The sequence below is a fragment of the Homalodisca vitripennis genome, chromosome 3, assembly GCF_021130785.1.
Source record: "Homalodisca vitripennis isolate AUS2020 chromosome 3, UT_GWSS_2.1, whole genome shotgun sequence".
Taxonomy (NCBI): domain Eukaryota; kingdom Metazoa; phylum Arthropoda; class Insecta; order Hemiptera; family Cicadellidae; genus Homalodisca; species Homalodisca vitripennis.
Window position 1 is genome coordinate 68,745,338 of NC_060209.1, and position 27,600 is coordinate 68,772,937.

General features: G+C 33.3%; 1 protein-coding gene across 2 annotated transcripts in view; it reads right to left on the reverse strand.

The window, feature by feature from the left end:
* The window catches only part of LOC124357033 (pancreatic lipase-related protein 2), a 50,241-nt gene that overhangs the window by 12,149 nt on the left and 10,492 nt on the right, over positions 1 to 27,600 (reverse strand). For both annotated transcript variants that reach the window (XM_046808411.1, XM_046808410.1), the window contains exons 2-4: positions 17,817 to 17,976; positions 5,349 to 5,478; positions 1,808 to 1,956 (exon numbers count right to left, since the gene is read on the reverse strand). In XM_046808411.1, the coding sequence (XP_046664367.1) occupies positions 1,808 to 1,956; positions 5,349 to 5,478; positions 17,817 to 17,895 (358 nt within the window). In that variant the 5' untranslated portion in view covers positions 17,896 to 17,976. The remainder of the gene's footprint in view (positions 1 to 1,807; positions 1,957 to 5,348; positions 5,479 to 17,816; positions 17,977 to 27,600) is intronic.

Consider the following 27,600-nt stretch of genomic DNA (forward strand, 5'->3'; position numbering starts at 1 on the left):
CTTTCTTAAGAGAAATCCCTTTATCGAATTCAAGAAAAAATAAAAGAGTCTTTAGGTGTTGTGCTTAATGCAGTGCAAAACAGCTCTCACCTCTTATACTATACGATGATGCTCATTATTAAATTCTGCAGTAGACAAAGCTGCAGATATTTTACATAGCATTCCTATATTAAACTATAAAAGATGAACTAGACGTTCAATAATTGTTTCTAGCAAACAAAAACAACCACTTAACTAATTTATTTGACGAATTTAGAGTGGAGTTCTTTACTCTAGGCTAATATTTGTATAAAACATTATTCTCAAGATGAAAACTAAACCATTTCAAGATACTAAAGCTAAACGTTACCATACTTTAACGAAATTGGAGCAAAAAACAAAGGAACTTATATAAAAACCAAAATAAAAAACATTAAAAACTAATACCACAGGTCCCTCCCTATAAATCATATAATAAATCCTGGCGGTTGGTAACTAGGACAGAAAATGTATTTTGTGTACTTTCAACTGAGTAGAAACCTTTGCTTTCTGGTCTAAAATGTCTTTTGATAAACAAACATCAAGCCAACTTCTTCTGTTTAGGTGTAAACAATTGCAAGAACCAAATTTCGTTTCTCCGATCAAGATTCAAAACTAGAGATTAGCCAGTGATTAAAAAATTATATAAAAATCACTCAATGATATGTTCTATGGATCTTGATTAACCTGCTATCTTGCGGCGAAACTGGTAAATTTGAATGCGTAAGACGGTGCTAGGAACAGACCGTTTTAATGCGTTATATTATCTATCATTCAGTAGATTTACTGTACATGTAAGTAGGAAAGTTGATGGTAAAATACTGCTGTCACCATTTAATCGTAAAGGTACCTACATTGAAAATCCATATGATCAATTTAATTGATAAATTTAATAGTGAAATATTATCCGCGATTCCCATCTGAACTAGCGACATCCGTTACAAAAGCATCAATTGAGGTGGAAATAAATAAATCTGCCACTCAATGAAATTATTAATAAAAAATATTAAAGTATATACGTAGACACGTTATTATTTAATTAACTTATATAGATTAATTTAACATTTTGTTCTGGCCGATATACTTTAATTTCAATATTTATATTATTGTTGTTTATTTGTTCAATTTCAAAATTAATTACTTTTAATATTAGATTTTTAATTACGAAAAAAACATTTGGTTTCATTTTACAAGGCAAATTTTAAAAGTTTGTGTTTGCAATTAACTTGGTCACGAAATTAAATAAATGTGTGTGTAAACAAAAGTGATATTTTTGAGCAAATTGATTGTTTAATTTTCACATTTAAAAAATACCAGGTAATCCAATGCATGTTTGTTGCTTTGCCATAATTTGTGTCTGTGTGGTTTGATAACATATACTCTTAGTACGCGCTGGAGAAATTTTAAAGAACCAATTATCAAAACACAATTGTTGTAGAGTAGATTTAAAAATTGTTTAGGAATTTGATCAATTTAGGTAGGCAATTTTGAATGGGGCCTTCGCTTCTAATTTGTTCACACTATATATTATGACACTAAAAAGGTCATAACCTGAGAGGTTATAGGAAACCGCTTGGTTTAAACCGTGATTCAAGCGGCCTTAGTAAGTGGTATTTTCCCAATGACATAACATGTCCTGGAATCCTGGAATCTATTTCTTCAGTAGCTACTGATCAGTCACATTTACTCATGAGTAACATGACGAGGATTATAATGGTTATAACAATATTGTTATGAGAACCATCATGAGATTATAACACAAGCACAACCATAACCAAGGCAGACTTACCGTCCCGTAGGTCGGTGCTGGGCGCTAGGTTACGGCCTCCCTGGAACCCATGAATGATCACCTTGGTGGGGTGGCTGGGGTTGAAGTGAGACGCGTACAGAGAGTTGGGGTCTGTCGTATCCAACAGGTCAGGGGTCGCCTGAGTGTACCTATCAACATAGAACTCTACATCAATCCAAAGTCAGGCGTCTTGTCTCACTAAGACCTGTCAACTACCCAGCAGGGATCACTTCTGGCTGGTTTATACCTTCCAGTTGAACCCATCACTGGGCACAGCAAAAACCGATGCGTCATTTCAATATGGACAACCTTATGGATGCCCAGGAGCGACACATCACAAACCGTAAATGTCGAGATTCTGGGGTTCATGGGCAATTCGATAGGTCTAGTCTACTGTGGGAGATGACTGTTGGAGTTGGTGGGGTTTGTTCCCTAACCTCAGACGTTCTTGCTAACCTCAACAAGGATGTGACACCCTCTGCCTGCTTTGACTAGAGAGACTGGTTCAGAGCTGGCCTTCCCTACTTCCGGGGAGACATGACTTGAGATGTAGTGCCCTATAATTCTTCCTCGTGGATCTCAATAGGAGGCGGCCCCTACTCCCTAACCTTACCCATCATGTTACTCCGGAAGCAGCGCAAAGGTTTTTACAGGACTAAGTGCAATTTATAAGATTCTTGTCGTAAGAAACAATAAAAGACCTGTCAACAAAATCCACTAGCGATGATGCTACGTCCCGCCAATTGTACTTCTTAAGTTGACCGTCGGAGGCGCTGTGATCGGAGTAATAACCATTGGGGCTCCTGTGTTCTATTTCTATCTTTTCTACACTCGATATTCTGTATTCACTCTTACTAAAACACACTTTTTATGTATACGTACACTTTAATAAAAATAGTTTTCTACTAAGGAAAATCGTGCTCTCCAACACGTATCGCCCACATAAAATACTCGTAGAATAGATATTTTCCCTGCAAGTGGACCCAATTAACATTGCAGTCCCGCGGAGCAACACAGGTTACGTAACAAAGTTATAGTGACGTCAGCCCGCGCAACTCTGTGTAATGCGGAGAAAGTAATGGGACCTTTCTCCACTTTCTCTGCGGGACCAGTTGACCTGTCACGGCCTCACGGTCACTTCCTGGGCCATCATGTATGTTTGTGTTTTGTTTATTACGTTTATCGTTCTCGTACTTGACAGATCTGTTAACTTCTCTTCAAATGATTTGACAGCTACAAATCGCTGGGTGTATGCTCAGCTTAACTGACTGACCTCGCAAGTCTTATCAAACACACTACGGTCTTAACTCTTAGGCTTACACGACCGGTGTATGGGTATCATCTCTTTTTATCCATGTTAGAAATTTCTAAAACATTATTATTATTTGAATAATATTAAAGTAATTTGGCCTCGCTATATAAAACTAATTTCTATGAAATGTTTAACTAAACTTTTGTTATTATTGTTTGACTAAGCATCCACTGACTAAATAGTAAGCCACACCACATATACTAAAGATCCATTGTTGTCCAAAGTTTATTGTGGTTTGTCTGAATGAGTCTGGAGTATGACTATTATCCAAGTTTTTCAGTATACAGCGCGTCGAAACTTTGCTAACACGTTGGGAATCTTGAGTTTCCCTGTTGCCTGATAAAATTTAAAAAATTAATAGTTCCAATTTATTTTCAAAAAGTATTTAAGATTCATAGTGTTGACAATTTAAATTTTCTTTTTTCAATCTTGACATAATTTTATATTTATACATCTATTATAATTATGGACACCTGTTTATTTTACTAATTTTAGTTGAATCATGGTTTGTTAGTGAGTATACTGTATTGATATATTTTGCTGCTACTGTATTATATTTTTAGTTATTTTTTAACTTTATTTTGAAGAAATGTTTTAAGTTAATAGTATGTGTTCACGCGCTGCAGAAGCCGCTAGTTCTAGTGTAATGTTTGGAAGACTAATAATTAAGTTGTAGTTTTAATGTTTTTTTCCATAGTTTAATTTATTTTATAAGTACATGTTTCTGTTAATTTCCATAACCATCGCCTACTGGAGATTAGATGGTTATTTTTTGTTCCGATATTTCTAATGTATATATTGTATGTAAAAAATGGAAATAAATAAATATTCTATTCTGTTTCGGCCGCAAAGTCATCTTCTAGTCAGTAACAATAATCGGGCTTCAAATTAGTTTCATATAATTCCAATCTCAAACTTTGATTTAAGCATTTACTCCCGTAATTATTTAACTATGTACGTATAATCAATATACATTAATTGACAGAATTGAAGATGTATGACTTGTGTGGAAATCAGTTCAGTATACATACTAATAGTAAATTAATACAATACGTCATAACATACGTGATTAACAGTAATTTCACAAAACATGCATTTAACGCACTACATTTTATCTTCATTTACAGTAGTATTGCTCAATTTCCATTCAAAACCATTTAGTGCAATTAGATAGCGACCCTACAGCTTTTTTAAAGGTTTAGTGTATCTTGTGTTATAAAACGTTGAATTTATAAATCAATTCATAAAGATTTCTCAATTATAAGATTAGCATTATGTCTTACATTGTAAGTATGGTTTAGAGCAGATAAACGATTTTCTGCTCGTGAATACATGAATCAGAGAGAAGGATTAAAAGTGAACACAAATCAGAAGGCTACCCAACTGAAAATTGTTCCTACAACTCTCTCTTCCGGTCAATTCCCAGAGGCTAACACATAACATTAACGTATTCGGTCTCAAATGTTGTCTGCATAGTTTTTTGTCATATTCACAGAAATCTACCTATTGCAATCAAACTTATGAGGCAATTTTTGGGCGATTCATTACATTTTCACCAAGAATCCAAAACCACATAATAACCTGATAATTTATATATAAATGTGTGTGTGTGTGTGTGTGTGTGTGTGTGTGTGTGTGTGTGTGTGTGTGTGTGTGTGTGTGTGTGTGTGTGTGTGTGTGTGTGTGTGTGTGTGTGTGTGTGTGTGTGTGTGTGTGTGTGTGTGTGTGTGTGTGTGTGTGTGTGTGTGTGTGTGTGTGTGTGTGTGTGTGTGTGTGTGTGTGTGTGTGGGGTGTGTTTTATAAACCAAACTAACTAATGATTGGAAGACCAAATACCTGTCTAACAACTCTTATATATATTCATTAAATTTGTATAAACGGCAATACTTAGACCTGATTCAGAAATTGCTTACATTTCGTACTTTAGCTTCCCTCAATTTCACGTGGTTAAAATTATTAACATAATTTTTTTCTTATTTTCTATATTTATGGAAGTTAAATTTGACCTAGAAATTTCAAATTAAAAACATTTTTCATATGGTACTCAAAATCGATTGCACCTATCTGACTTGAGAACCACCACGTCAGACCAAGGAGGCGGCCCCAGCTAAACCTCACTTCCAAGCAGCAGCTACTTTCATCGTTGCTTGACTCGTTTATCTTGGTTTATCAACCACTATACCTACTGGACTACGCCATTGACAGTGAAGGGTGCAGTCTGCTTCTCACCTGGTATACAGGAAGAACTGTATCCTGGGATGTGGACAGGCGAATGGAGGCTCGATGCAGGAAGACGTGTTCCACAAATCTCCCACATGTTTGACTTCTTTGAACTCGTCCTGGCCAGTGACACCGCACCCTGGAAATCCAGTTCTCATTATCTCATGCTTCTTATATAATACGTTGGGTAATACCCTGAATTTTTATACTATTTAACCTGCTCAAAGTTCATCGTAAGAAATTTGAATTTGCCTAAGTGTTTTAACACTATATTACAAATATATTTTTTCAAGAAAAGTCTAGTTCAATTATATAATTAGTCTTAAGCCTAATACGTATCCAGAGTCTAGGAGTCTTTTAATTATTTATTACGTAACACTCAGGCATGGACTAATGAATCAATTTTTAACCACAATCTAATTTCCCACAGGAGAACATCTCTTAACGCTAATTGTAAAATTTGTCAACTCAATCTCCAAAACTTCTATAACCATAACCATTCAGAGAGGTTAAAATATTTCCGAGTCCAGCTGTTTACATATTGTTTACATTTGGGCTTCGCTTACAATAGAGAAAATATTTTAGTTACACAAATGTTGTAGAATATATACATTCTTAGTACAAAGATGCAAAGAGTTACTACGTGGATGTTCAAGAAGTATGTTTTGGGGCCTCAAAAATCATAGTTTCAATTACTATTTGAGAAACATTTTACTTGCCATCATCTTAATTTCAAAAATACTGGAAACTATCTTACTTGTATATAATGTTAGTTTTTTACTCCAATATAGTTATAATCTTGGCATTGGCATATCCAAATGAGTGTAATATATTTCTAAATGACAATGAATAGCCGAAGAAGCACGAATTTCCTCAACAACTATCATTGCTCGTTTGGCAGTTCGTGTCTGTTTCATGGTGTTCCACTACTTCCTACTTATATCTGATAATGACTGTTACTTTCATTCTTCGACCAGTTGACCTAAAGACCAGGAAACTGGGAAAAGTGGGCCAATTGTAGAGGTTACCCACCCGGCAGCCTTGGACATCCGACCTCCTGCCGACGGTACCACGTTGTTTGTTCTCAGGCATATATTAACTTCTCAAGTATTCCTTAGATAAGACGACATTCTCTGTTATTAATATGAAAGATATATAAATCTACAATCCTTCAAAGATTGTAATATCAATATTTCTCAATCTATCACCCAGTTGTGTCCTTCCTGAATGAGGTTGAAGGTCCAGCGATGAGTAATATACAACCATACAGCAGGCCTGCATACGAGTATGTATATTGCCTTGGGCGGCTAAGAGCAGTGTAATCAAGGTGGTTTGGGTCGCTTTACCGACCCGGATAGCCACTTCCTGTTCCTCTCTCGCCACTCTAGCGCTTTTCTGTTTGCCAACAATAAGTGCTAATTTGTCGGTAAAGAAAGTCGCCTCGTTTCTCGAGCATTTGTGTTTTGGCACTAATTTAAACGGTCCAAATACGACTAATGGAGTTATCATCACACTTAACACTGCAGTATAAGAATTTTCAACTACATAAAAAATATAAACATAACATTTTTAAATTTAAAAGTTGCGCACTTGAATATTACATAGCCAAAGCTTCACTTCCGCTTAGGGAGGTTAATTACTAAAATTGACTTTATAATCAAAACAAATTACTTTATTCCTACCAGGGAATGTAGCCTACGTTTAAAATATGCAAAACAAAAACATTATTTTAAATATTATTGCAGAACAAGTGTTTGTACTATACTGTGAATACTTAAGAAACCTTTATAAAAATATTATTTTATGGATTAATGTATTATTTTATTTAATAAAATTTTGATAGTATACACAATCAGTACAATCCGAATGTTAAATTTGCCACACATGTAATAAATACAATTTTCTAATGGAATATAATTTGATAAATGTTGTATAGTTGACCAGACACTTGATAAAATGTTACAAAGTAGTGAAAATAGGAACTTATTTATAGAATGATAACGATATATTATAGTTTTATTTGCTATCGCATATATCTTAAAATAACAATATTATAGGCTTGTCATGAAAAATTTCTTAAGACAAATAAGCCCGGTTGCTAGAAAGATCTAAATTTCTAACAGTTAGAAATGGTATAAAATATCAGTAGCGAACATGTACTTCACTTTGACAAGCTACAATAAAGGATGTTTACCAATTTCATGCAATTCGTGCCAAGAATGCGACCAAATTGCTTTCTTCTTGACAAGCCGCTCTGAAATCGAGGCCAGTGCCTTCCTGATTGCGTCACAGCGACGCCTACATCGACGTCGCGCAACAGTTGCGGTCATTCGAGGAGGCACTGTCACTTATTCTCAGGTATCACATTCTTATGTCACCGGTTAAGCGTCCGGTGGCGTTATCTTACATTCTTTCCGCGTGTTTGAGTTTCTGTTTCAAGACTAGATTCGTATTCAAGATTAGTTTGGGAACTTCAGAGGCAACTGTAGAGAAACGGCCTTGAAATTTACCCCATAGAATTTGATTAGATATTATCAACACGCATTCAAACGTTTTAACAATTTGTAAAGTATATACGTTTTTAGTATTCAAACCATGAAAAACAATAAAGGTTTCAGATTTTTTTTAATAAACAATAATAATATCGATAAAACTAACAAGGGATTAAAAGTGGTTACGTATATATTACATATTTAAAATGGGAGCTCTACCATAATTCTACGACTTGAAATTAAGTCGTAAAAGTCTAACGTTCTTATGACGCTGAAATCAAGGTTTCCCCCAATTAATTTGGCTCAAAGAAGAAATACAACTCAAATATGAAATTGTGTATGAATGAATATTGCGCAGAAACGTGTTATAACAGAGTTATTGATACAATTCAGTTACCTTTCATATTTTTCAAATGTTTCCTAGTTTATAATAGAAAGCACCTTATACAGACTGTTATAGAATGAGAGGTTCCAACAAAACAAATATATATTTTTGTGCTATATACAGGCTGCGGCCAAAGTCACAGTTTAAAAATAAACAATAAGTCGTTGTTTAAAAAACAACTTTGTTTAACAATACACCCTCTCAACTTAGCTTCAAGGTTACTCAGTGTTTGACTGACCAATTAACCTCGGACAAAAATAGATCCAGAACCACCATAGATTAGATAAGCACTGTAGCTCATCGGCCTGTACCGATTACCTGACGATTGCTGCATCTGGTAACTTCACGTGAAATACTATGGAATCGTAGTACTTTACTTCATAAATGTCCTTTAACGCTGAATTAATTATTAAGTCATTTAAACGCCACTTTTCGTGGTAATAAGATTAAATTGCAATTGTAGAAACTGTTAAAGCACTCGTTAACTAAATGGGGGACATCGAGGCCGAGGTCGGTGCCATCTAGGTGCCAAGGTGGTGACTGTCAGTCACGCAGGATTGTCAAGTTAGTGCCAGGACCAAGGATGTGTTAGAAAGATGGCTTCTCATTCGTCAGTGCTGTTACTGGGACCTAATTCTAAAATTAGACATACGAATATTAATACAGATATACCACTCGATCATCCTCTGTAGAAAAGAGTGGGTTAAATCCTACTTGTTTATAAGTTTGATTGTTTGTACAATAAGGCTAAAATGTTTTTCGTAAACATTAATATATAAAATTATTTTTTAAATTCATAGAATTATAAAAATTACTAACTCACCTACAGTACCTACTACTCGCTAACCAATCTTTCATGAATTTAAATTTTAAAAATTAAAAAAAAAGAAGTAGGAACTGTCGATAATTTGTTTTAAAACTAATTGTAATAAAGTAAATGAAGCATACAAAATTTGAGTTATTTTCAAATTTAATACGATAGTTTGTAGAAATAAATACACAATATGTATGAATGACAAAATTGGTAACAGTAAATGGATACTTTTTTCGAGTTCGACGTATATAAATTTGCAATAACTAACTTACAAAAATATTTAAAAAAACAATAAAAATGGCAACTAAGCAGAATGCCATGAAATAATGGCTAGTCTTGCAATATTAGACTGTTTAAGTGTATTCATACGTATGTATGCATGGAATAAAAATGAGTCTTTTTCTTTATGGTAGTTTTTAAACATTCCATTACAGTAAGTCGTATGAAATGGACTTGCTAATGTCACAGAATACCTTTACAGTTATCCATTATATGTTATTAGCTAATGTTGTACTCCGGATATTTTAGGAAGAAATTTAGAAAGCCTAACCGATCAACCATGTATGACGAGGAAGTCGACGATATTCGAGAGAAAGTTACAAAACGGGACCGACCAGTTCAGGGATGTCCAGACACAAACAGGTCTAGGTCACGCTACGGCCCTCGCCATGACTGTCCAGTGGCCTGACTACCTCTGTCTGGTACGTGTAACACTAACAGTGCTACACAAGCCTTGGCCCTCCTCCGCAACACCGACTGATTCAGAGTCAATTATAGCTTTCGCCACGACTCGAGTCTTGAATTAGGTCTATCAATCTCCTATTTCTTCATTTCAAAACGAGTATTCCAGTTTCTGTGGAGGCTAAGAATAAACGTGAGGTTGAACCAACGTTTAAAAACGGATGTGTGGTTCTCAACACAAATTAATATTTATTGCTTGAAAATTTAGAATGGAGAATAAATAGGTTTATTGATATACCTTAGTAATAGATTAATACAGAACGTTTCATAATGGACGAAAGAATTTCAGGGGATGGTTCTGGGCATCTAGATAAGATGGAACACATACGAGCTCAATGGAACATATATTTGTCTGTCGGTATGTGTTTTGCAGAGAATGTTTTTTATTCGTCAAATCAAATCTAATCAGTTTTATTGCAGCGACAATAGTACATTGCATAGCAAACGTCACAGATTTTAATCTAAAATTTCTTACATTCATACCACAAAATTCTTATTCACACGTACAAATTTTTCAATTATGCACCTTTCATCCTTCTCTAATATATCCTACTTTAAACAGCAGAATTAGTCGTGTAATTGGGCGGTCTCCAGTTAAATGCTAAAAACTCCTCTGCATTATAAAATGCTTGTGACACCAAAGGGTGTTTAAGGCGCATTTTGAACGCCTTGGGTTTTAGGGAATTTTTTATTGAATTTGGCAGTTTGCTAATAAGATTAACACCTGCCTGCGGGGGCAGGTGTTCAAATACCACTGTTCTGTGTCTCGCAGTTCGTAGTAGTTCTCTACCTCGTGTCTTATGCATATGTATGTACAGGCCTCTGGTTAAGGCACACTTATACATACGAAACAAAGTGGTTTCCAAAATATATAGACACGGGAGAGTTAACAGCTGCAATTCCTTAAAAGCTTTCCTGCACAACTCTCTGAATTGTAATTTTGCGATTATTCGAATAGCTCTTTTAGAGTCTGAATTCTCTCTGAAACTGAGAGCTTGCGCACGCTCCACACAGGACCACTCCGTGGGACAAATGAGGTAAATTAGGCCATAATACGCCGTTATCAGTACCTAACTTGGGCAGTATTTTGCTAAGGATCTCAAGACATGAACGCCTGAGGAAATTTTTGCGCAAACATGATTGATGTGCTCCTTCCAAGTCAAACCTCGATCAACTGTATTCTTAGGAATTCTAAAGTAAGGACTTATCAACAGTTTAGCAGAGCGTTAAAAATTGTTACACGAACCATTAGGTTAGTAATCAATAATTACACTAAACTTAAAAAATTTAACCCTAATACAAGAGTTTTACTTAATTGGCTCAGTACTACGTAGAATCTTATATATAAACAAAGTAACGTCATTAAACAACAAGCGTCCAGCTTCAAGCATTCAACTGTTCAAATTCCATATCTGGGTAAAAAAATCGTTAAAAATTCAGTATTCAAAATTGGTAACCTGTAATTGCTGAAACAAGGTTTTTGTTTATGGGTTGCACAATTATAATAATATGCTGTAAACAAGCATATTCATTATTGCGAAAAACATGTAATAATTAATCACAGGTGTACCGCTGAATTAATTTGAATCCAATTACATAAATCCCATATGTTTCAATTAAATCCTTACAGATGTTCAAAGCTGGTATGATTTTCTTGTAAAAAGATTTTGCAACTTTTACTAATTTGAAAACACTGAAACAATTTCTAGATTAAATCAAAATCGGTATCTGGGATTTTAACGACAATTACTACCAACAAAATAAAAAAAGGAAAATGTTTTCCCTTTATAACTGTAACAGATTTGAAAGGTTTACTTCAAACACTAACCATTTTTCTACATACAGGATGTTCCTCTGAGCTATTTTCTATTCTATATACACAGAACTGATCCCTGAAGTATGTGTCACCCGTTACGGAACACTCCGTATATTCTGTAAACAAACAAACACTGTCACACACGAGCAGGAACTCTTGAATCCAGAAGACTCGCAATAAATCGAGAAATCCTATCTCTTGAAGTACGAGTATCCATAATTTTGAGATAATAACAATCAAACTTATCTTCACGTTCAATGATAATTACCTAGTTACCTCAAGGTGCCTTATTAATCACTGTTATTAGGTTTTTTACTAGATGATGTGCTTGTTTCAAAGTTATGAATGAAATTAAAATTAGAATATAATATCCCTATGGTGTTTTACAACAAGAATTGCATAACAACGTTTAAGTAGATAAAGAATGTTACAATGTAGAATACAAGGAAACTGAGGAACACACCGCCTCAGTTGGTCCAGCAAGCGGACATGAATACCCCTTAGTTATGTTTCTAAGTCAATCAATTTTACACGATTTCATTTGTGATAAATCCAAGGTAAAATTATGTTTCACACTTTAGAACTCGTTTAAATAAAACTAATAAAAGAATTTTGTTCTTAATTTTTGGCGTAGTCTACATTGTTTCTGTTGTCAAGTTTGATTTTAGAGATATTACTACGGATTATTGATGATTTGTTTATTAATTTTCTTCAAGTTTAATGTTATGTTTTTGGTTCTGAAATGTAAAGAAGAGGACAGATTCCAGTTCTTTAAAAAGGTGAGTAATTTAGAAAATCCGGCAGTGCCAAAACCCTATTATGATTTTAAACCATATATCGTTAATTCTGATACTAACTCCTAACACTATTGTTTTAACTCAATTAAACTCGGTATTGAAGGAATTTTATTCTTTTTTAACAATAAATATTGTCATGGTGATATCAATATGATACTTATCTATTCTGACTGTTAAAATTTCAGATAACACGACATTTCGGTGTACCTCGTGCACATTCTATAACTTTATCCCCTGCATAAATGTTTTCTATTAATGATGCCATGAGTGGATGACCTATTTGTGCATTTTTATTTTTATTTTATTAGTTTTTTATTTGTTCTTATCCCTTACAATGGTGTATTACAGCGTAAATGTATGACCTATTGATCTAACGCAGTTTTAATTAATTTATATTAGTTAAGGAAGTGCCAGATAGCAGATCTCTACAGGTTACCACAGTAAATTGTAACATTTAATGATGGATAATATTTCTAATATCTCTCTTAATAGTGCAGTCATTGAAGCATTATTGCTCCGAATTTTTTTACTGTGAACCGAATTGCATACAATTTTGGAATTAGGTTCATCCTACCCTTAACTTCAAAAGTGAAAATGATTTGAACTCCGCAACCATCCTGGGGGTGGTTGCCACCCCTTCTCAGGGGTGAAGTTTTTCTTTTTTAAAATAACCTCGGATATCGATAGAAGGTCAAATTTTAAGCTTAAAATCATCTACAAAGTTTTTCGAAAAATTTAATACTTTTCAAGTTATTGGCAATTGAAAATTCGCAATTTTTTCACGTTTTTCATCGGTTTTTTGCAAATTTCTCCAAAAATAAACGTTTTTATCGAAAATTTTATAAAGAACAAAAGTTTAGTAGGTTAAAAAATAAACAATTTAGTTTTTTTATAAAGATTCTAAGTGCAATATTAAGCTAGATATTAAAGATCAAAGCCGATTTTTATTTTGTCTGAAATTTAATCGATGTGGTCAATGCCATCTAGCGGCGAGCAGATGCATTTTAGGCATTCTAATAAAAAAGGGTTCTGTAGTGCTTGAAATAAGCTTTAAAATGAGCACTATTAAAAGTCTTTTGCACGTAAAATAAGTGAGCTGTATTGCAAATAAGAGGAGCATCTAATGTTTTTTTTTCTTTTAAATCAATGGGTTTCATAAGTGCAATTTCCGCCAAAATTAAAAGTAATCGTATTCCGCCTAGAATTAACTTTATTATGAAGAGTTTGATGGGTTTTATCAGTTTGGCTGCTTCAGGACACATATTTTTCAAAAAAGTCACGATTTAAAAAAATTCAAATTTTTTAAAAAACCACCTTTTTTCATAATATCTAAAAAAATGACGACAGATACGTATAAAAGTGTAGGGGTGACAAATTTAGGTATGTTTCTGACAAACAATTTGGTCTTTTTGTTTTTTATGTCAAACAAAAATTGACGGAGATATGATTGTTTAAAGAGCGCGTGGCAGCGCAATCACAGCCTCTCTTAAGCCTTTTAACCCTTCACCGTTTTAGAAAAAGGTTTTTTTATTATATATTGCAATAAAGGATGTTGTAGCTCTCTTAATTACCTTTACAATGGTTTTCTATAAATTGTGATAGCATGAAAATTGAAGGAGTTATGATCCAAAAACTTATATTTTTTTCTACTTAGTAACTGAACATTTCGGAGTGTGAATATTTGGAGCAATGTGAAAGTACGCAGTATAATAGAGACCCAAAACTATTGTAATGTGTATCTATATACATAATATGGCTCATATATTTTGGAAACCTAGGCATGAATACATACCAACGTTATATATGTAGGCTATATATATTTGAGTGAATTTTATATAATTTATAAATATTTTATTCAACAAATGGCAATATTTTACTCTAAATTAATTATTTTTAAATATGTAATCATATATATTTACTGTTTTAATTTAGGGGTAGTTTTAAGGGTAGAAAAACTTAAAAATATGATAATCATATTCGAGAGTGTGGGATAATATTTATATCCTTTTCATTTTATCAAAAAACATTTTTTAACAATTTTTTATCAAGGGGTAGTTTTCAAGGGTTGAAAGGGGGCTAAAAATTTGATAATTATCATAGAGAATATAAAATATTATTTACTCCATACTTACATCTTTTTGTGTCATACCAAAGTATGTTTTTGTGATTTTTTCAATTTAGGGGTTGTTTGCAAGGGTTGTAAGATTTTCGAGGAGTTGAAAATTATTTAAATATGAGGTAATTGTGTTAGAAAACACTTTACAATTTCACCACTTACTATTAGACATGTTTTCTAGCGATAAAATGGCTCAATGTCAATTTTTCCATTAAAGGGTTGTTTACACCCCTTAAAAATAATAGGCGGAGTTCAGATCATTTTCACTTTTGAATTTAAGGGTAAGATGAGCCTAATTCCAAAATTTCATGCAAATCGGTTCACAGTAAAAAAATTCGGAGGTAAGACCGTATTTTTCGCTTCAATGACTGCACTATAACTACTGAAATAAAGCGACTAGTGTACATATGTCTCACTCACTGCATGTTTAATTTTCATGAAACCATTCTTCTTTTGTGAAACGTGTACTTATTTTTGGTTGACCATTAAGGTCGAAAAAGTCGTTTATGCCATTCCATATGTACGTACATGTTTTGTTTTTACCGTAGTACAGCATCTATTCATTCACAGCATTAGTGCATCTCTTGAAAGACGGTCATTGAAGTATCAGTAAAAAAAACCAAAGTATAAACATAAGTAGGGCTGTACACAAATTTAAAAGGCTCCATGACTCCGAAATATGGACTTAAAACAGAATTAGATTTTAAACTACCCTGGCAGTTACTTAAATTTTTATTTCTATTATTTTTTTTAGTTTGACAGTTTTGGGTAGTTTATACGACCAGCACTGTATTATTCCTATGTGTGTCACTACGATAATGTGTTAGAGTATGCAATGCACACCCGATTTCAGAGAATTACGCGACTTGGCACGTATGTTCTTGAACGCCCCTGACGCTCAAACCAGCTGTGCAAATGTTGTCCTGATGAAGCCCTCTCGTAGTTTCGCAGGGGAGTACGGAACCTGGTAGTTTTTAAAAATGGCAATTCCTTTCAATGTCCAAATCTGGTTTAGAGAGTTTTAGTACCACTTCGCTATCCAATTTAAAGTGCCTGATAGCATCGTTTGAGATCTTGACTCCTGAATCTTATCCAGTGTAATTATAACTTGTGTGAAAATGGCATTTCCTCAGTTATGATTCGTGACTTATTGACATCCATATCAAGTTATCTCTGCTGGAATTCATCAAATTCCAGTTTCAGGAAGATGGATTAAAGAGATGAGATTCTTTTCATCTTGACAGAAGTTAACATAAGAGATTCTTTGCAACATTTCACCATTCCGTTGAAGGTACCTAAAGATTCTCCGATTGGATCTTTCCCAATCGATTCTTTCGGATTTCGATCCTGGTGGAACAAGATTCTCTGAAGTGATAGATCTGGGTTTCTTCCATCAAATACGACTGAATCCGCAAATAGCTAGCAATATCTTAACATCTATTGAAAACACATCTACGTATATACGAGCCTTAGAGTTGGATCTGATGAGGAAACATATTTTGCTGGCATAAGGATTTTCGCAGTGGCCTTTACTAACCTCATGATGTTTGAAATCACCTTATGATATGTGTAAAGGTATCCACTAACAGATTTTTTAGAAGCAATGAAATTTTAGCGGTAGTACATCGAGACAAAATTTGGTACAGAAATGGAGATTTTTCAGTGACCATCATTTACCTAGCTTGAAGACTTTTTGTAATCTGTCTGACAAATTTTTGCTTTCCCAGTAGCACATTGTGAAGAACCGTTCCAATGTAATTTATGTATATTATTTTCAAAAGTACATTTATTTTTTTGTTATTTGAAACGGAAATGTCATAAGATTTGCGAACATTATACTAGGTATTGTGCAGGTAGGCCATATTTAAATCAATATATTTTTCGAATGGAAGATCGTTGAAAATCTTAATTCTTACGCGGCAGGTGCAATAACTAACATTGAAGTCTCCCGGTTCACATCACGTAAAACATTGCTTACACGAATAACTTCTTGAACATCTTGGCCTCACTGTGGATATCCATCTTCAGTCAACAGACTTTAAACGATTATTGACAGTCTAGGTTTAGCATCGGTGGTTAAGAGGAAGACTTCTAAGTAAATTTCGAAAACATTAAAATGTAATATATGACAATTATTTGAAATGTTGTATGAATAAAAAGAAGTTTGTATGAATCCTCCGTGATTTCTTAAGCTAACGTAATCTGTTGGAGCTTAAATAAAAGTCCATTTGTAGTACATTTAGTGTAGCCGCAGGCCAACAGTTTTAACGGTATTAGACTGTGATAGAGGAACAATGTCAAAGTAAGATGCTAGCAACCCTTTTTATTATAAAAGAACAGGTAAGCACCTCAGCATAAAACTGTCCCCAGACTTCTTTGAGGTCAGATATTGGCATTAGAAGGAATTCCTGTCTCTTACATACAACGTCGAATTAATGATTATGCGTCTCAAAGATATAATGCCTTATGTGATGTAATATTCTATTCCAATTTTAAACTATTCTTATTATCACTGAATGAGTGCATTCATAATTTATAATTATAATTTGCAACTAACGGTTAATATTTTTCATTGATAGACATCAAACGGTTGCTAACTTGCAGCTAAACGGTTCTTACGAAAACAATAACCAACAAGACTTATCGTGTCACCTCATCGTATTCAATTTCACTCGATTTTGACTATTTCGGAAAAGTATTTTAAAGTATAAATATCTTGACCATTTTCAAGCTATGATGTGGTTATTGTTCACAACAACCTCACCAACAAATACTGATAAGAGTTTAGATTTTATTTATTGATAATATTTCCCACATAAGATTTTTAATATTTACTGGTAATAGGTTTGAAAATTGTAAACATTCATTTCCATAATTGGCAAAGGTTTGATTTATCCTTCACACCCTATATTTTTACAAAATCTAATTAACAGTTCCATTTAATCAGGGCAATTGACTATAAATCAAAATTAACTGGATTGCTATGAGTTAGATACTAGTTCTACCTCATAATACCTTTTTGCATGTGGTTGTCACAAGATTAAGGACATAAAATTTAAAACATAACACATGAATGAATTTTAAAATTACGGTATGTCCGAAGTCCTATTATCCTCAATTTATAACACACATAGAAAAACATTACGTCTTCATTAGTTAAAGATCCCAACAATTAATTATTTGTGTACTGTTGAAAAAGCTATTTTTTGAATTGAATAAGCCTTTTAGCAGCTAAACTAAATAAAGCTTATACCTTTTCGTATATCTCCCTAATTGAACTACATTAGCTACTATTGGCCAATCGCCAAGTACTTACTCGTCATGAGAGCTATGGCTGCGAGTGTGGGTAACCAGTTCGCCACCGCGGCCACAAGACGTCCTGCTGACTCCACCATCTTGCAACCATGGCACCGGGGATGTCAGCTAGAGTACATTATCTCCGACAGAGAGCACAAAAGTTACAGACTGCAGGATTTCTGAGAACATGGAAACATTTCACATAAGTAAATTTATTCGTTTTAACAAAGAAAACTTTACTATCAAACAACGTGTGTTATTCAAATAGAATACTATACGGTATCTATTTTACATACTATGAGCATTACAACATTTAGTTTATACCAGCAGTAATTTCGGAGTTTTAAGCGTACAACATGCTCTGTGCGTACAAGTAGTAGAAACCAGTCTCAACACACTCAATAATGGTGTTGTTTGGCAATGAACCGTTTATTAGACACGACGTGTTCTAAATTTTGTGCACACTGAAGGGATCTTGGAAACTATAAGAGATACTGAAAATTTAAAATGAACACAGTTGTGCTTAATAAAAATACCAACAAATCAATGTGGTTAAGTTAATGGTTGCGTGGTTCACTTGCTGCGCTCAAAAAACTGTTTTTGGTCAAAATTTGCGAACTGTTACACCTCTCTCTTTAATACCTATAATGGAACGTTTTTTACGTAAACTATGAACGAAATTTCATCTAACTTTTAATTATCATAATGAAAATTTTCAAAACAAGCAAGCAAAAGGCATATTTCAAGTAATTTTTTCCAATTAAACGATTCTTTTTTAATTTTGCATACGATGATTTTTATGTTTCTAAAATATTATATAATTTGAAACTAACATGTTATTGTGCTTATCAGTACAAAAATATCAGTAACAGTCATTTTTAGACTAACCTTGTTAGATCATTTCTATGAGCAGTCATATGAAATATCAGTCTGGTTTACCAACCGTCGGAAAAGTAGCATAAAGATTCTCTTCAAACAACCATACAAAAATCGAGATTTTATTAATTATTTGAGAAAAAAGTCGAGGAAACAATAACATATATGGTGTTTTTGTAATCAGAAAATCTTCAACTTTCTTTTGATTAAGAAAAAATGAGTCGTTGCGTTTAATAAATTAAACTCGAACCCTACACCTTCTCCTTGCTGGCCTTGATAAATGTTCCATTATAATATTTAAAACTAGAATACATTTCAAGCAGATTTCATGCAAAAAAAAAGCTCTGTTACAGGTATTAATAAAAGAGCTGTGACAGTTTTAAATATTAACCAAAAACTGTTTTTTTAGCAGGAATATATATTACAAACTGTCTGATATGTCCATAAAAATTTGTCATTTTTTAGATTTACAAAAAGTCTCTAAAGCTTTAATTGCAGTTCACATTTAGTAGAAACTCGTGTCTGAAATATAATAATAATAATATATGCTGTATGAGTTACCATATGTTTTTAATTCTGGTATAGGAACATTTAGTGGCCAATGCATTTAATTATTATTTGAAAATTTCTAAAACTAAAAAATAGTAATAATACATATGTCTCAATATAATGTTATATGAGTTTAGAAGTGAATAACAAATCAATATAACTATTTCGTGCAAAAACTATAAAATATAATCCTATCCCCACTTATTGGCCTGAAACTCTCATGTGAAAATGGGAACGTTGTAAATAAGACAAAAAATAAATAATAAATGCACACAAAATTGTAGATTTTTTCACCAGTATATTTTTGTTGAGTACTACAGTATCAACATCTGCAATAGTCACGATCTACAAAGACCTTGACACAGATAGACGGGCCTAAGCGCAGATTAGGGGCCACCTAGGAGCCCACAATTACAGGACGTCGCGATACGGTGCTCAGGTTGCGGCAGACAGAGCCAGGCGAGCGCAGTTTTGGGATGGCGATGCTTGCGACACTGGACCGGTTACTGCAGAGAAACTGCCGCTCTCGAGACGCGTGCTTTACGACACCGCTGGACGATTTCCCAGCCTTCAACCTGTTATCGCATTTTATAACTCAAGGCACGCTAATCGTTTCATTCTACCTATAAAGCAGCGCAGATATCCTGATATTGTGTTTCTGAATTTTTCATTCCGTTTAACAATTTCTTGATTGTATCCACTTCTGTATACGATCTGGAGTCAAAAAATATATTTATGATTGTTATATAATGCATAAACGACTTTTCTTTCATTCAATCGTCATAAAAGTTACAAAAATCCTTTTCATAAGTATTCACAGAAACAATCATTTTGTGATATAAAGATTTATATTTGTATATCAACCTAACAGATGTGTTAAGAGCTGGCTGTAGTGAAAGTATCTTGAGCTTTACCCCATAGAAGAAATTTTAAACTGCAAACACATTTACGCTCTCGTTTTTTTTTTTTTTTTTTTTTTTTTTTTTTTTTTTTTTTTTTTTTTTTTTTTTTTTGTAGTAGAATTATGGGAGATTTAAAGATGTGGTTGATACGCATCCAAATGCTTTTTATTCTTTCGATATTCTTATTGATCGTTCAGATAAAAATACAAAACCTTTTTTACTTCATGTTTTAAATTTTTACAAATTATACAATTTGAAGTAACAACTCTTGACCATATATCATATCTTCAAACCAAAATTAAACATCTCCCATAATTTAAAATGAGACCATTAAAGTTTTTATTTTAAAAAGGTAAAGAATTTATATAAAAAAGAACAAATACACACTGTATTTTATGGAGCTAAAGCTCGTACAATCAAGGAGGATCCTAGGAATATTTTCTAGAGATGTTCTAAAAATAGCGTTCCTTTACGTTTTTAATCAATAATTCCTACCATTAAAGTTTTTTTCTGATAAATTTGATTCACATTAAGATTTAATAGTACGCCTCAGCTGTACAATGTCATTATTCTGTGCCCAGTGGCTTATCCCCATTACAACAGGGTAAATTAAAGAGGATAAACATTATCACTGATGAGATGTGCTTAACAAGTGAGCATTATTATTTTCGTAACAAGATATCGAATTTTGTAATAGGCTAATCGATACAAATTAGTATTTATAACAACTTACGAATACTAACAACTGACAGAAATTCTAACAGATATAGAGTAACGAAATTTATAATACATTATAATTGCAACTTTTATTTGCAATTATAAATAAAAAATTGCAAGGAAGTAGTCAACGTGAATTACTCTTTAGTTGCTTTGTCCAATTTGCTTATTATTTCCATAAAGTAACTTCACAAAGGCATCATTGGCTGAGCTTTAGCGAAACCTATCTCACTCGTGAGGCTAATAAAACTTAATTTCTGTCTATCTGTCTGTATATCTGTCTATCCACGTATCTCAAAAACGTACTGGCCTTCATTTATATATTAGCAACACTGAGTTCGATGAAGGTCACTCCATGGAATTTGGCTGAACGTTAGTGAATAATTTTACATTAATCTTACAAGTACCATGATGGCAAAAAGAAAATAGCAGGATAAATTTGTAAGCAAACTCAATCCAATCATTTGAGATTTCAGCATGTAACTTTTGTTCACAGAGTAAAAAGAAAAAGAGTGGAAATTAAATTTTAAAATTTGTAAAGATTTTATTTCTGCGCACTCCTACATTTTAATAACTTCCCTATCCCACCAGAACCTTTATTATCTGTGCATTGCTATGAAACATAATTTAATTAACAAAATTGGAAATTCATTATATGGCAAGTTATATCGAGAAAGATTTCATCTGTTGACTATAAATCGTACATGACACTTCATTTCTACATAGAAAAATATGAGTTCCATATTTGTGCATGCCCAACCATGGAGTTTGGCTGAGCGTCATTGAAGGATATACCTCAGTAGGTGTATGACAATGTTTATGCGTGCCAGAGGGGATTTAAAATTTATTTATTATTGATGATTGAAAATGAACATCATATTTCAAAAGTTAAAGAAAAAATAAACAACTGGCCGAACGTGATTACGTTTGTTTACTTGTAACTGTTTGAAAAACGCCATTCATTAACGGCAATTAACAGATTAAGTTTATACTCATTGTAATAAACCAAGTAAAGTTAAAAGTATTTTTTATATATTTACTTGTACATTGTGGAAATTTTAAAATTTGCTTACCAATTAGCTAATTGCTTAAAGCCTTAATATATTGCCGTGATGAAGACAACATTGTTAACATTTTGCGCAACATGTTATGGAACATATTTCTTATCTTGGCCAGCAAAAAATGGCAAGAATGATAGATTTTGTCTACAGCTCTCATCATGATATTAGATTGAAGATGCAATTGTTTACAAGACTCATTTATGGCTTACATGTCAAAATATTATTTCCAAAAATTTGAAAGCCCAAAGCTCTCAAAATCTCATGAGTACTCTTATATACATGTAAATAAGTGCAATGAAATTTGACATAAATTTTCTAATTTTAGAATATTTTCACAGTTTATTTTCTCTACATCGGGTCACAACATAAGAGGTTTATGAATGTAAACTCGCTTAAAAAATTATTAACTGTATATTGTGGAATAATAGAAAAAACATATTTAACGAATAAACAAACGCTATAGTAAAGTTTTCATTACATAGAGAAGGCTTATGCACTTGTTCAACTGATATCAAATACAATTCTGCAGGCTTGCGTAGCATCAGTCAGGGATTACGTAGTTATCGTGTTCACTCACTACTGCTGTTATTGTACACTTCTCAATAAGTTGCGTTGTACCGATTTAGCAGACATAAATGAATGAACAGCCCCTGCGGTGTATGAAAAATTCCCATAAATATTAATTATTTACATTAATTAAATGAATAAAGTGTATTTCATATCTGACTGTAGAATATATGGAAGCTCATCAAAATATATATTAATTGGCTTGATGAGTCACGAATACTCTAAAGCTCCGAGTTGGGTGTTGGCGACATGAGTGTTAACCCAATATTCAATTTTAGAGAAAGAGTTGAGAAAGGTTTTAAAGGGTTTAATTAAAACATTCAATTAAATGGATGAATATTAATTTAAAATATCAATGCGAAAGGTTTCATAAAGGGCCAACTTCTCTTATAAATCTATTCATCCCAAATATATTTTTATTACAATTTGAATTCTGATGTAGTCAACGAGGTGTAATATGTATCCCAAATCCTAGAAGTTATAAAACTATGTGGGTTTTAGCTAGTTAATAATTAAAAACTATTATTCTGATGTGTATAATTCGTACACTGATAATTATGTGATATGAAATAATATAATAATGATATTATATAATATGATTGAGTTTTTGTCATAATTCTTTATTGTGAAAAAATTTAGTAACTTAACGAATTTAAAAATTATTTTGTGGAAAATTATGTGCGTAATCACAAAAACTCCAATTCGGGTAATTTCACCAAATAATTTTTGATCAGTCTAATTAGTTAACAAATGTTTGTACCCAAGAAAACAAACATACCACCTACCCCTCCTGTACCTCTCTATGTTTGTCGAGTTGTGGATAAATTACAACCAAAATCTGTCTTGATGAGATTTAAATTCAGAAACCTGCGTTACGGGAAATACTACTAGTCACTAATTTAAAATGCGATCAAACAGCAAGATATTGGGCAAGCACAGTAAAAAGTAGACCCACTCTAACTCGACCCAAATGAGCCTCTGACGTGTAAAAGTAGTGGTCGACGGACGGTGGATAATGATTGTTAGATTTGCATTTTCGACGCTCAGTGGCTATGGAGTGTAACAGTAAAAAATAATACTAGGCTTTTGATTCATGATTCTCTCTTTCTTAAACGGTTTTCATGTATTCTTTATTTTCTTAATCTGATTTCAATGTGGATGAGACTTAAGATTTCCTGAGAAAATATTGTACAGCTATAATCAACATGGTCATTATCAAATCAGTAGATTAAAAAACATTCATAGGGAATTATAGATCTGCTCATAAAATAATTTAGTACTAAATCGTTATCGTATTGTGAAAAAATACTTTTGTCGTTTCTACTGCTTAATACCCAAGAAACCATAATAAGCAATATCTAGGTATAAGTATCAATTCAATTACTTCTAAATATTAAAGCTTCACTGCGCATTACATATAATGAAGTGCTTACGAGTTGCAAAATGTGGAGTTAACTTTAATCATTATGTTATCTTTAATCAATCAATTAATAATAATTGCCAAATGTTGGAATATCAAGAACATATTTCAAGATTAAACTTAGATAAAAGATAATGCAAGGGATGAGTGAAGTACAGCAGCTACGTCATCCATTCACAAGTAACTTTTTAACACATTTCATAAATGAATAGCTCAATAACAATACAAGAGTATTGGTGGTTGATATGGATTTCCAACCACATGAACCCCATTATCAAATTGTACACTAAAGAATGGCTAAATGTACGAAAATGTTCAAGGAAACACTACAAACACTGTCACAGTAAGATGTGTTTCGATGTGCTTAATGATATCTTAAACCAATTTCAAATCTTATCTTCAAGAATTGTATTTATAGTAGGGATGGGATGATTCAATACAAATGTCGAGTTTGGCTCCAGTTCTCCTTTCTCTTAGTCCAGTATCTGAAATCTGACACTATCACAGACTTGCTCCTGGAATCTGGAGTCATGTTCGTCTGAAGAGACAAAAAAAATCGGCTACGGAGAAGCTCAAAACAAACCCTTTGCATATTTTGACACCAGAAGCAACTATGGACTACAAAATCCAGTATGACCTTGATCTATGACAGCGTCAGATTGCAGACACTGCACTAAGAGGAAGGTAAACTGGGGTAAACTCAACATTTGATTTCTTGCTTGGCTGATGAAACTGTAAGTGGTGTTTCCTTCAGAATGGATGTAATCTAATCTTTAAAAGAGCAATGTCTAAAGTTAAGATAACCCTATTTTAAGCATTGGTCTGCCAACAAATGTTCATTTAAAGATGTTGGTATATTTTTTTATATTTATTTTCTGGTTTAAGATAGTTATTAGTTTAGAGTTTTCAATTAATTACAACAGGGATTTTACAAAAAATAAACTGTACACGTCTGGTACGTGTGTGAACTTCCGAAGACAACCGGATGCATTTTGCCTTTTTAATACTTTTTCAATCTTAAAAAAACACGTGTTTTCAGTAACAATATGGCAGATTCTTCTAAAATGGGCTATCATTTTTTTATTAAATGTAACGTAATTGTATACTTAAAATGGTACATTAAAATCAAAACCTATATAAAAATCTGTTTTAAAAAGGATTAATTTGATTTCGAATATTTTTAAATGCTTTTGAAACTATGAGGATTAAAAAACGACCCTCCATTACACGCTGGTAATATGGCAATAGTGACAAGCAAGTTTAGTGCGTAGAGGAAGTGCTGTATAAATAGCACATACTCGTCAAATTGTGGAAATTTTAAGACGTCAAGGTGCCTTCACAAACAACCGCAGGTGTTGTTGTTTACCTTCTGTTCAAATACATAGATGGACACATGTTTGTTCATAATCAATCGACCGTCAAGGTCTATTCACAAAAATGCCTGTTGAAATTTGCACGTAGACACAACAGAAGGGCCAAGCCAAGGCTGCCGATGGATTCACTGCAAATATTGACATCAGTAATGGATGTTGGATGTTTACAAAGTGACAACGGTTTTTGATAAATTATTACAAAATGTTAATTCTAGTTTTTCTGCGGACTTAATAATATCATTCTCTGTTTCACTAACTTCTGTCCACTTTTAGGTTGATTAAAGAGAAGCCGTAGTTAGAACCACGTAAGTCTAAATATTTAAGAAATCTTTTCGTACTCTGACGTTCCTTATACTCTATAGTACGTATTATATTCTCCTGCCCATATGCCTCAGTCAAATTAAAAGAATATTATTCAAAATAATAGCGAATAAGAATGCTCCTCAATTGTTTATATGTACAAGACATTTGTTCGAATGGATTCGCTTTAAACCATTGCTAAGATATTATAATTAGTTTTGTTACTATATCCGTTAAGATCCTGAAGCATTTTTGAAAACAACGAATTATGTTCTTACCATTAATGACACAAAATTCCCACAAAATGATATGAGATTTTTTTGTGTGGTACTCAAAAATCCAAGTTTTGAAATTTTCCCGTCTAGACTGTCATCTAGACAAACTTGTTTTAAATTAATAACGCTTTTATTCAGTTCAGTTAGTACATGCTGATTTAAAAACACATTTATAGTCTGCTATAAAATGGAAAGGTATATAATTACTTCCCTTCCCATTTTAGTGTTAGGTTAAGTCTTTAATCTTAGATATAATAACGACTTTATTGGCTGAGCGTTAGCGAATATTTTTAGATTGGCTCCATGGGTAACCAAGACTGCAACGACAAAATAGCAGACTAAAACTGTAAGCACATTCATTAAACTCATAAGAGATTTTAACATATTACATATTAACACATTAGAAAAAGATTTTGGACTTTTTTAAATCTGGAGACTTAAATTTTGCGTGAAATATCAATTTCAAGCAAAATTTCAAGTTTTTTATAGAAGTTTTCGAGCTTTGTAGAAATGATTTTCTACATAGACAAGAATGAATTCTATGAAGGTGCATGTCCATTTATAGTATTTGGTTGAGCCTCATTGAAACCTGTCGCACAGTAGCCTGACCCAATTGATCTTTTGTTTCCCGTCGTTCTATATGTCAATAATAAAAATAACTAAATATTTTTTTAAAATTCGTTAAACCTCAGTAAAGCTGTTCAGCGGTATGTGGTGAGGTGCGATACTACCTTGTTAATCCATTTCATATCCCGATATCTGTTTGCAAAATACTGAGTACATCGAGGGGTCAGTTTTCCTACCTCGAGGATTCCAGGTGATCGGCACTGACTATATCTAAATTTCTTAGTTGTCCACGCAGTTTAGGACCCGCTTTGTGATAATTCCTGGATACGTTATCTACTCTTCTGTTGCCAGTCCCTTGGTTCCCTCTGGTGTGAAGGAATGACAAGGTAATTTTTATCTGACCCTATAAGAGCCGTATGTATCCACTCACTAACACTTTCAAAGCACTACACCGCCGGCACTCCAAGCACTGATCAGTCTTGAGGTTCAATTATTCCCGGGAAGGAATAAATAAATGAGTTGTCGAAAGACTGCTGCTCGATCATTTGCGAAATACGAGAAGTTACTCACTAAAATTTACACTTAATAAACTAGCGGAACTGCTTAGTTTCCGTGAGTTTTCCCTTTGACGAAATGAATATCCTTTAGTCACTCGATACGTCTGACTAATATCCTTTTCGATACTCCCTAACGAGATCTCACTATCAGGGCCCCGCGTGATCAGTTAGAAACAAGGAATAAACCCTGTAGTTGTCTGAGAAGCACTTCACTTTCACCAACAGTATTATTTCTAAAACAGACTATTCATATAATGTAGAATCAAGGACCAGTAGTAAAGACTTTTATGGAATGACTCCTATCTTTCTCAAAGGAGTGGTATGTGTATTGGCATCTATCCTGAGCTTTTTGTTGAATATGTGTTTGGTGGAAGGAATGTTTCCTGGTGTGCAAGAACAGTCGCAATTTTTAAGAAGAGATCCCGATGTGAGATTGCTAGCTATCATGCTATATCGCTGATCCCCGTTATTGCCAAAGTTTTCGAAACCATTATGTGTACACAGTTGTGTGAGTCGCACAATTTTCTAGTCCCTGGACAGTACGGTTTTAGAAGTGGTAAGTCTTCAGTTCTTGCTGTTGAGGCCCTTCTGGAAAGGCTTCTTAATTCCTTTGGATGAAAGCAATCAACCTTTGTCATG